We start from the raw sequence: 12,097 nt of genomic DNA on the forward strand, positions 1-12,097 counted from the left end.
ACTGGGTGGGGCTTTCAGGCACAGTCTTAAATTGGTTCAGATCCTACCTACAAAATAGGAACTACTTTGTTTCCATTGGCGACTTTGTATCAGAATCAACCAACGTGATGTGTGGAGTCCCACAAGGTTCAATCTTAGGACCCTCTTTATTCAACATCTACATGCTCCCACTAGGGCAAATCATGCATAATAACAATATTGACCATCATTGCTATGCTGATGACACGCAAATCTATGTATCGCTATCACCAAATGACTATCGGCCCATAGATCTGCTGTGCCAGTGCATTGAGCAAGTGAAAGACTGGATGTGCCGAAATTTCCTTCAGCTAAATGAGGATAAAACAGAGATAATTGTATTTGGTGCTAAAACGGAAAGGCTTAAAGTAACCCAACACCTTCGCTCTCTGTCCCTGAAAACATCAATCAAAGCCAGAAATCTAGGGGTTATCATGGATTCTGATTTACATTTCGAAAGTCACATCAAATCAGTTACAAAATCTGCATATTATCACCTTAAAAATGTAGCAAGACTTAGAGGGCTCATGTCCACCGAAGACTTACAAAAACTTGTACATGCCTTTATCACTAGTAAGCTTGATTACTGCAATGGTCTCCTTACAGGTCTCCCAAAACAAACTCTGAGGCTGCATCCGAATACCTAGTACATACTATTTCTGTCTAGCGTCTACTACTTGACCATACTACACTTGACTGTGTAGTACGGTCTACAGACATGCGTAGAACGCCTCCGAACGCCGCCGAAACTCCACCGGATGTTTGGAGATGACGTATCTCCCCCCAGATGGCGGTAAAATTGACCTGTTTTCCGTCTTGTTATCGTTGCTATTAAATAAAAAAATGTCTCTTTCTACGCGAATGGCTCATGAAATGGATATCTCTGCTAGAAGGCGTCGTCGTCGGTCATCTCGTAGAGCGACTTACCGGCAGGTTATGTTGTATATATGTGGACATTTGGTAAGTCATTTTTTTGGAATAATAATAATACATTTACAGTTATTTGTTACTCCGTGAAAAAGACGATTGAAGTTAATTTTTCCTTTTTTATTGAACACGAACACACACACACACACACACACACACAGCTGCGGCTGAAGAGCGCTACGACTCCGAGTTCTTCAAGACGTTCCGCAGCCAGAACATCATCGCATCCGCCCTGACCTCCGCCAGGGTAAACCGCCATGTTTGTTTGTGTGTGTGTTTGTTATTCTTACGTCCAATCGGAATCTCCCTTGATCTGCCTTGGCTCTTTTCCTTTCAATCTGTACTGAAATATATATTAATGTATATATCTATCCATGTACTCTATCCATGTGTATGCATTATTCATGGCCTTTTTTTAATGTCATACAGATGTTATTTGAACGCGTTCAATTGTTCTCGATAAGCCGTCATTGATGGGTGTTTTGATTAATATACATTGAACACAATTTGTGCTCGCGACTCTGCAGGAGAGCAATGTCCAAGCTCTGGATATCCTGTTCACCTACCATGGAGCTGAGCTGCTGAAACACAGGCTGGCCATCATCAACAACTTCCCAGAAACCACGTCTCCCCACGAGTATACCAGGCTACTGCCCGAGGCCTGGTGAGACGAGAGTGACACAACACGCACGCACACATGCACGTGCACACACACACACACACACACACACACACACACACACACACACACACACACACACACACACACACACACACACACACACACACACACACACACACACACACACACACACACACACACACACACACACACACACACACACACACACACACACAAAGCCGCTGTTGGTGGTGTCGGGTCAGCCATCTCTTCTTCGTTTGTTACCAGACTCCGGTTGCATTGTGGGATAGCGTAGTGTGGTCCGTGGTTCACTTTGGCGGTGGTATGCATTCGGAAACGACTTCCGTACTACAGATTTTTCGCATACTACAAAATGCATACTATATAGTATGCAAGTACGAGTATTCGGATGCAGCCTAAGGAAGCTTCAGCTTGTTCAGAATGCTGCTGCTAGAGTTTTAACAAAGACCAAAAAATTTGAACATATTACACCAATTCTTAAATCGTTACATTGGCTTCCTGTAGGTCAAAGAATTGATTTTAAAATCATGTTGCTAACCTCTAAATCCCTTTTGGGCCTAAACATGGTTTAGGCCCAAAATATTTAACTGATATGCTTCCACTACATAAGCCCTCTAGAACACTAAGATCTTCTGAGACCAATCTGTTAATTATCCCCAGAGTAAACACGAAACATGGGAAAGCAGGATTTAGTTAGTATGCAACAAATAGCTGGAATAAACTCCCTGAGGATTTAAGACTTGCCCCAACTCTGAGCACCTTTAAAACAAGATTGAAGACTTTTATGTTTGCTTTAGCTTTCTGCTAAATCTTAAATACTGTACCTTTATTTTACAAAAATGCCTTTTTAACTTTCCCTTTATTTTCTATTTTTACCAGAAAAATACATGATCTGATACCAGAGAGAAAGGTTGTATAAGGGTTAGAGTCCTGAGTTTGTTTGTCCTTTTGGTCTGGGCTAGAGTCCTAAAAGCTGGGTTAGAGTCCTAGAATTTGTTGAATAAGGCCTTTGGTCTGGGCTAGAGTCCTAGAAGCTGGGTTAGAGTCCTAGAATAAGTTGAATAAGGCCTTTGGTCTGGGCTAGAGTCCTAGAAGCTGGGTTAGAGTCCTAGAATATTGTTAAGGGTTAGAGTCCTGAGTTTGTATTTGTATAAGGGTTAGAGTCCTGAGTTTGTTTGTATAAGGGTTAGAGTCCTATAATATGGATTGGAGTTCCAGAGAAAGGACCAAGTTCCTTTAGGTCGGGTTGTAGTCCCGACTTGGGTTCCAGAGAGACTGTTGATCTGATCTTAAATACATTGCACTTTACTTACTAAAAAGCCTTTTTAACTTAACTTTAACTTTAACTAACTTCTCTTAAATACATTGCACTTTCTATTTTACTAATTTCTTGCATATGTTTTCTTTTACTTATCTATTTTATTTTATTGTATGACAATGTTTATATGTGAAGCACTTTGAGTCTGCCTTGTGTATGAAAAGTGCTATATAAATAAAGTTGCCTTGCCTTGCCTCACAACCAAAAAAACATTTTATGGGAGGAGAAGGCATTGTTCCACAAACGTGCAAAGCTACACTGTGAAGTGAAAAGTGCGGACTTGGAGCGCGTGCGGGCACATTTGACCAGGCATATGGGGGCGCGGCAGGAGTACGTCTACGTAGATGTTTCCCGGAAATGTGAACAAGTGAATCGCAAAAGTTGATCCGAGTGTTTAGCGCTCTGCACAGCCACCCCAGACTGTCAGCAGGGAATACGTCGAAATGCATGTGTGTCATTATTTGACACTTTAGTATGGTTAAACATGACTATCAATCATTATAACAACGTTTATAGGTCATAAAAGTCGAAAAATCATAATAGGTCCCCTTTAACAATAGGTTCTCCGGGGCTGCAGCTGGATACTATTGACATAGCCACTAGGAAGGAGGATCGAATCGAACACGCAAGCTGCAATAACTACTCCAGCCACAGATGACAGCACCTTTAGACAAGTGAGGAGGGCGGAGCCAATACGCCCGCAGGCCACGCCCACTTCACATAGGCCACGCCTACTTGATACTAACCAGAGCGGGAGTCTGATTTGAGCTCAGAATCAGTCAGACCCTTGAAGTAGCTCGATGGTATTTTTCTCCACGCGTGTCAGATACGATTCCCTCCCTTTTGCTTCATAGTTACATACCAAAATACATTGACAGAGTGAGTTAAAAGGATATACTAGCTATGGAACACATGTATCGTTTCAGGGTTACAATGCCTTTTCCACCAAGCACATAAGGTGTTAATGGGAACATGTCAGACAGCTCTGAAGGCTCTAGCACTTTCACAGTGCTTGTTTTCTCAAGGATAAAGCTCCTGAGATGTTCAACCGACCAAGCAATCAAGCTTTTCACAATGAATGGAAGTGTGCCCTTCACAACAACTATTTGGATTAACTCTAAAATCGGTGAGACCACCTGTTGAACCATTAGTCAGAACCATTCCAACTGCATACTTTATGCCAATGTACACCTCATTGTTGGCTATTTGGATATGCATATCAGTTGGGAATTGATCTTGTAGTGCTTTCTGGATCTCTTCTCTTAGCACAGCAACATCTACTGTAGATGTGTGGCCTGCAACACAGGTCTCACAACACTGGGATCGTGTTGGTTGTATGCTATCAGCTGATGCTTCATAGCCATTGATAGAAGAATGTTTAAAAAGCTCTGATTGTGCCGGACAATACGCTTAAAAAGGCTATGTTTAGCCTGTTACGTATTTTAAGCACAAAAGCTGCCCACACATAGCCACTAGGAAGCAGGATCAAACACACAAGCTGCATCACCCCCACATAGCCACTAGGAAGCAGGATCGAACACACAAGCTGCATGACCCCCACATAGCCACATGGGAGCAAGATCGAACACACGAGTTGCATTACCTCCACATAGCCACATGGGAACAGGATCGAACGATAGTTATGATATTATAACTCTAGTTCTACGATTGTAGGCGTAGCCGTCTCAGCTTCGCCATATGGGCTTGTCCTGTGCGCGTGCTCGCGCGCACTGAACATTTCAACTGCACCAATCAACGTGGGCACCGCCCACATTTCCCACGGCACCGTGTATATAAGGCGGTGCATATCGCAGCCCAATCCTCCACGCTATTCTTTCAGTATTTGGAGGGTACAGCAGGTGGGAAACTAGACAGCTACGCCTACAATCGTTCTATTTCATGCATTGTAGGTTATGACGTCTAGGTTTCGCCTTATGGGCTAAGGCAGGGGTGTCCAAGCAGGGATGGCCACCACTACATTCCCCTCATCTAGATGTTTATTTTTTATAAGTAATCAACAAGTTGTTTAGCAACAGTTTTCTCAAAAACTTTTGAGAGTGCAGGTAACATAGAAATTGGCAAAAAATTTGAGACCTGGGGGGTATACCCCGAACCTCGCTGAACATACCCAGGCTTCCTTGGGAAAGCCTGGCTTGACAGAGACGCAACTCGCAATCAGAGTTAAATGGTACCACGACGCTAACTTTAGATTCAATTAGTTGAACCAGGTTTTCCACTTTAGGTTCAATGCGCGTTCACACAAAAGGGGCGTTTATCGCGTCATTTGACTCGCCCTTATGAAAAATGTATCGAGCGAGAGCGGTGTATTTCACCCAAGGCGAGCAGTGTATTATTATGAACTCCTACGAGGAATTCAAAGTTCAAATCACAGCCAAGGGGAACACCGTTGCCCATAATATGGCTAGGGTGCTGGCAAAATATAGCCGACCGTGTTAATTCGTAAGTGAAAAGATTCTGCATATTGTCTAAAGAATATCATGTACCTATCATCATGCCATTTACCCCCATAGATGTGGTGCCAGCATGCTCCTACGAACATGGGGCCAAGTCAAAAATAAATATAAATATTATTCAATGTGGTAAATTGTAAGCATCCATTTGAATAATTTCAGGTGAATCTAGCCTATGATTTGCAATGGCCTAGGCTCCAACCTTTAATCTCATGTTGATTACCTGTAGCAAATAAAAAGAAAACCCAAATTAATACGACTGGGAGGGGTACTTCTCCACCGCCCTTCACCACTTCGGAGGAGCTGGCTCTCGCCAAATAATAACAAAGGTCGGCCGATGATGGTAGGACTGGAAGGGGGGATGTCCTCTGACCCCACTGCCTCGACATCCAAGGCATTTGAAATGAGCATGTATTCATGTATTGACAATGGACATAAATAATTGTCTTGCTAATCAAATGTGAAATGATTAAGTGTAAATTAATTGTGTCATTTTTAGTTGAAGGTACAAACATTATTTTGGAGGAGCCGCCGACAATCAATCTCCAATCAGAGTTATATAAGTATCAAAGCAAAGTGTCACGTATCTTCTAAATGTTTAATCTTTGGAAAGAATGTCTAGGTTTCCCTAGATTTTTGCGTCGGCCTGTGACTCCAGGGCGACTATGGAGGAGATTTTTCTTAACAATTCTCACAGCTATAATATGAATTAGGAGAATAAAAAATGCCTAGGCCTAATTGTGTCACTGACATAGTGGTTATGTAAGGGCCACCTTTGAACTTGAAACACAGACACACTGCGCAACAGTAAGTGCACGGCTTCTTTGTGTAGCATTACCTACATACGGTCCAACAAGGACGATCAAATAACCAATACCCTCTGATGAGAATCTGTATCTCTAAAGATTATCGTCAGACAATGCCAGGGGATCGGTTCTGTCTCCAGAGAGACGCCTGTACGAATAGTGCGCAGAGGTCCACGGGAACAACCAAAAATGGTGACACTATTGTCGGAGGAGGGGCTAGGAAGCTGCGCACACCGATTTAAGTAGCCGATCTCCGGGTAGACTAAGCTGAAAAGCTGCTCCCGACCAGGTTTGGTTGCGAGCATAAGTCACCATGGTGATACAGCGACGCTTAAAGAGATTGACTTTCGTGGTACAGCTAACCCAGGCTTTCAGCTCAACATTCCTCGCTAACCCTCTGATGGAAGTTCTAATTGCCTTTTTCCAGGGCTCAGGAAATTCATTACTTCTGATGGAGCAGTTGACAACATGAGTCACTGGCATTTGAACAACAGAACTGTGTTTAATAATTTAAGAATCCTATCCAAAATAATCCTTGGCCTTAGATTGTCGTAACTCCATTATAACTTTACCAATCTCGCTTTGATATAAATCTTTAATATGTTTGTATTTTAAGCACATAAACTGCCCCCACATAGCCATTAGGAAGCAGGACCGAACATATAAGCCGTAAATACTGTACATAGCCACAAGGGGAGCAGGACCTTACTGAAGGCTGCAATAGCTACTCCATCCACAGAAGGCAGCACCTCAGACAGGTGAGGAAGCCGAGGCTAATACGTCACATAGGCCACGCCCACTTCACATAGGCCACGCCCACTTGACGGGCAATAGCGCGTGATTCAGTTGGAGAGGCCAGAGATCAATAGGTAACCGCGGAGAGAACCGGGCTTAAGCCGGGGCTCATTGCTTTCCCCTTTTGAGTCAGCAATTAGTTGCATAAAGTAACAGGTTTTGCCATACGCTACTTGGGGGGGGGGGGATTCATGGCAGAAGCAGCCACTTATTTCACATAGCCATATTATGGGCAACCGTGTTCCCCTTGGCTGTGATTTGATTTTTGAATTCCTTGTAGGAGTTCATAATAATACACTGCTCGCCTTGGATGAAATACACCGCTCTCGCGCGATTTATTTTGCATAAGGGTGAGTCAAATGATGCGAGAAACGCCCCTTTTATGTGAACGCGCATTGAACCTAAAGTGGAAAACCTGGTTCAGCTAATTGAATCTAAAGTGAGCGTTGTGGTACCATTTAACTCTGATTGCGAGTTGCGGCTCTGTCGAGCCAGGTTTTCCCAAGAAAGCCTGGGTATGTTCAGCGAGGTTTGTTTGTGGTATACCCCCCTTATTCATTCATTAACACATACTGTGGCAACCCGGCTCGGGGACTGGACCGCCTCCTCAAACAGCACACGATTCTCTTTAGTTCTTAAGCCACAAAGACCCTTTTAATAATACAAAACAAGGATCTTTTACTTAAAATAACAAAAAGATAATTGGCGGGATCCACTGCCTGGTACCACCACAGCCACAACGGTTGGTCTCTCCTCACACCCAAGCCAAGAGAGCCCTGAATACGCCTTCGAGCATGCTGTTTCAGGCCACGTTCATACGTAGCAGGGTATTTATAGAAACTAATATTTCCCCCCCTTCGTTTTCCAAAATAACAGTTTTCAAAAAAGTTGTAGTTTACATCAAAACGCATGCATACGCCGTCGAGCGCCATTATAACTATGCCAAACCTATGGGCGGTGTCACGTTAAAATTGTACCGGCCTACGTCATCCATACTAATCCATTCCAAACCTGCCTGGCAACAGACGATCGCGTCGAATGACGTGGAAGGTTCTTGAACATTCGCGAACTCGTTCATTGAGTGCGACAAGACGGATAACACTTATTTTACAAATAACATTTATTAGCGTTCCTAACTTTATATTTGTATTGTATTGCATTGTATTTATCTATTTCCCTACACAGTAATAGCTAAATGTTATGGGGATAACGTGAATAATAATAATAAAAAACATTTACCAGTTAGTAAATGCCTGCTCATCTATCTATCCATCTATCCATCTATCCATCCATCCATCTGTCCATCTATCTATCTATCTATCTATCCTCTAAATTTAATTAAGGAAATTAAATTAACACAAGCTAGCTGGACTATGATGGACTATGAACATCATAAATTGTCCGTTGCCTGGCAACGGACAATTTATGATGTTGGCCGGTACAATTTTCGCCCCCGGTACACTTTTAACGTGACAGCGGCAGTGTAGGGAGAAGGATAAAGCCATGCAAGCCAATCAGAATCCTCAGAATCAACAACAACGAATAATGCGAGCGTCTTCCTGTAACAAACAAACTGTAAACATAGGGGGCTCATATGACGATAAGCATTTCCTGGCGCATAATGTGACGCTTCAGAACCTAAAACCCTGTTTCTCCCCGTTGACACGACAACACATAACCGGCGTTTTCAGAAATCCCCACTTTGGCCGGAGTTTTTAGAAATGATCGTCTTCTGTGATAAAAATGCCGTTTTCGTGTAAATGAGAGGCCAAACCGCGTGGAAATGTCTGTGTTTTCCCTTTGTGTAAACGGGGCCTAAGGTCTGCTCTCTCACTGGCCCTCAGGTGCTCTGCATCAAGTTGATTGGCAAGGGCTGGGTTGCCACAATACCTACTATCTACCAGTGCTATGAACACATAAGTAAATTATATAAATTACAATTATATACGTTCACAAATTCCCTTCCTTGGTCTGTTATAATTCTGTCAACAAGACCGAAGTCGAGGAGAATGTTTCCAATATTTCTGGACACCTCAACGGCTGTTTTGGTGCACAGGGGTTTTGCCATAACCCACTTAGTAAAAAGGTCTGTTGCTGTCAGAATAAATCTGCAACATAAAATGCATGCTATAAATGTAGTAATAATCGTTAATAGACATTCCATCCCTGTCAGACATTCCATCCCTAGTTTTCCTTTAGACCAAATCTTTTGCAATGACTATCTTTAAATGTGGTTATACATACATCAGCCATGCATAAGAGCTACCTTTTGCCCTTTGCGGTAGTGGGAAGGGGACCAATTAGGTAAACCCCAAAGACACTCGATGCCTTGCTAACATAAATTGAATGAAGGACAGGTGCCACAGTCTTCATCACCTCATGACTCTGACAGCAGGGACATTCATCAACCTTTAAAGCAGTCAAGTAAAGTTCCATCAAGATCTACTCATGAGCAGTGTTGGGAGTAACGCCTTGCAAAAGTAATGTGATTACTGTAATTTATTACTTTTTGCGGCAATGTAAGGCATTACAAAAAAAGGTAATATTTTACTCTGTACAAATCTCGGTAACAATGCATTTGTAATCCGAAATTAACTGGTGTTAATGTTCAATGGTGATACTGACAAAAAATCCAACTTACAAATCAACACATGTTCAATGCTGAGACTAATTCTTTAGCAAACAAATAAACTGAACTATAAACAAATTATAAATAAACTACAAGTATTTATAATTTGTCAAAATCAAAACATTGTCACAAACACACCAACATCTACAGGGTTTTATGTATATTCTATATATAATATGTGTTGAGATTGATTTGGCCATAATTATTCCTAATTAAAAATGTCACTTCATCACTAAATAAGACGGTCAACAATAAAGCATTTATTTATTAATGCTGTAACATTGGAACATTTAAACATATCAACAATAGAATATATTAACGTAACAACAATGGAATATATCAACAATGGAACACAAGTTAGCCAATTGGATCAGTTAAGTATGCATTAAATGCGTCTGTGGATGTGGGTGACATGTGTTGGTCATAGAACAAACTGTGGAGGTCCTCTTGCAAGAACAATTGCATAGAAAAGGGTACGGCGGGTTCGGGCTGTGTGCTCAGTGACCTTGGTGTGGGCGGGGTCTCCGTGTCATGGCTGTGTGTGTTTCCAGGGCTGGGGGTGGCTGAAGAGGTGGCCTGTGCTGTTCCAGTGCTGCTATCAAGCTGTAGGGACACCGTGGCCTGCAGATGACTTACTAATAACTCCAACCCTTCCACTCTCTTCTCCAGTGCACTGCATGACATGCAGGAGTAGTAGACCGGATGGATGGCAGGTGTGGATGGGGAAGAAGCCAGAAATCCAGCGGCAACTGGTCCTGGAGAAGGTGGGGGAGGGGCCAATGGAGAGCGCTTGGGGGTTGAGCGGGGTAGATCCAACCAAGTCACCATCGAGCAAGTGGGCCTCAGCTCCCCAAGCTTCACCACAACAAGCCGCACCAGGGAGGATGGAGGAGGATGAAGACAACACAGACAAACACCGTGAGGAGGCCGAGTCGCTGCTACACGCAGTCTGACGGTCGTCTTCGCAGAGTCGTGTGTCGATGAGTACAACGGGCGTGTGTCTGTACCTCAGCCCGAGCAGGAGTGGGCGTTGCCGGCTGCTCCGCGTCGCCTGTCGTCGTCTTCCTCCTCTTCTTCTTGGGCTCCGGTGCCAGGGTGGCCTCCCCGCACGGCATCTCCTCCATGGAGACGCCACGAGGCTCCACCCTGGTCTGCGCCGGAGCCCGAGCTGGAAGCCTGACCGTCGGCGGAGCAGCCGCAACCTGTGGTGGTGGTGGTGGGGATGGGGATGGGGTGGAGGACGGTGCCGGGGGAGGTGGAGTCAGAGGCGTCACTAGCGGGAGCGGGAGGGCCTGAAGGACCCGTACGGCAGCTTCAGACACGGTCACGCACAACCAAATGGAATCAGCACAATGATAGTGACGGGGCGACACACAGGCAAGCGAGACTAAGTGAGTCTGAGCATTCATGACGTGCAGCATGCCATTGGTTAGATAAAATGGTTTAGTGCTACAAGGCGACTGTTAAGAGGTGTGCTACAAGGCGACTGTTAAGAGGTGTGCTACATGGCGACTGTTAAGAGGTGTGCTACAAGGCGACTGTTAAGAGGTGTGCTACAAGGCGAGGTGTGCTACATTGGGAGTTTAATCAAATCCACATTACCAACACGTGAGTGAGGACAGCGCGTCTACCACCTACAAAGACGGCTACATCACCTGATAAACCTACCTTTGTCCTTCAGGCATCAGCTTTAGCGACCAGCAAATTAAAAAGTTACAGTTAGGGTTAGGGTTAGGTCCAAGGCAAATTAAAAAGTTACAGTTAGGGTTAGGGTTAGGTCCAAGGCAAATGTTACAGTGCGACACGTCCGGTGTGGTGCCAGTTACCCATTTCAGCGTCAGTGACCATCCGGACCAGCTCCTCGTCCGTCACCTCTGTGGTGGGGGGCGGCGGAACCGAGGGGCGCTGGTCTCTGACGGAAGACACCGCTATGGGGGGGTGGGGCAACGGTTAGTAAATCGTATACACTCGAGCTCTGTTGTGTGAAAGAGAAAGAAAGAGCTATCTACCTGGAACTGCAGGCCGTGCTGGTGGGGTCATCAGTTTCCTGATCTGGGCCTGCAGCTCCCCTGGGCCCATCGGACGCCCGCGCACAAGGGCCGAGAAATTGGGAGCGGTCGGCTTACGGGGCGGCAGCACGGTGGAAGCAGCGGCCTTGCTAGTGGAGGTGCTGGGGCCGCTGCTGGTGCTGCTGCTGGCGGGCGGAGGGTGTGTAGCAGCCGCCTCCGCCGACCGCTCCTTGTCTCGGCCCGAGATGTATTTTATGGCGTCCATGGAGCTCCCAGGCTGCGGTGTCTTCCGCCGTAGCCACTTGACGTAGCTGCAAGACAATGATCGAAGATCAACACGCATGTAAACATGTCACAGCACCGTCTCCACTGCCCTTCACTACAATATGACTTACGTCTGACGCTCCTTGTCCTTGGAGTCGTACAGGTCCTTCAGGGTGTCCTCCTTGAACAGCCCGAA

The 12,097-nt window shown here is 44.8% G+C and overlaps 1 protein-coding gene and 1 long non-coding RNA gene across 2 annotated transcripts in view; one reads left to right on the forward strand and one right to left on the reverse strand.

Annotated features, from left to right (window-relative positions):
- The first annotated feature begins 1,107 nt into the window (after positions 1-1,107).
- On the forward strand, positions 1,108-1,805 carry LOC132457506 (uncharacterized). Its single transcript, XR_009525693.1, has 2 exons — positions 1,108-1,192; positions 1,473-1,805. It is a non-coding gene; the product is annotated as an uncharacterized LOC132457506 (long non-coding RNA).
- Positions 1,806-11,207: 9,402 nt separating this feature from the next.
- LOC132457513 (E3 ubiquitin-protein ligase TRIM21-like) overlaps positions 11,208-12,097 on the reverse strand; it is a 133,093-nt gene continuing 132,203 nt past the window's right edge. Inside the window, exons 5-6 of the mRNA XM_060051766.1 lie at positions 11,455-11,556; positions 11,208-11,316 (exon numbers count right to left, since the gene is read on the reverse strand). Coding sequence (XP_059907749.1) covers positions 11,306-11,316; positions 11,455-11,556 — 113 coding nt within the window. The 3' untranslated portion in view covers positions 11,208-11,305. The remainder of the gene's footprint in view (positions 11,317-11,454; positions 11,557-12,097) is intronic.

The sequence above is a fragment of the Gadus macrocephalus genome, chromosome 5 (genome assembly GCF_031168955.1).
Source record: "Gadus macrocephalus chromosome 5, ASM3116895v1".
NCBI classification, from domain to species: domain Eukaryota; kingdom Metazoa; phylum Chordata; class Actinopteri; order Gadiformes; family Gadidae; genus Gadus; species Gadus macrocephalus.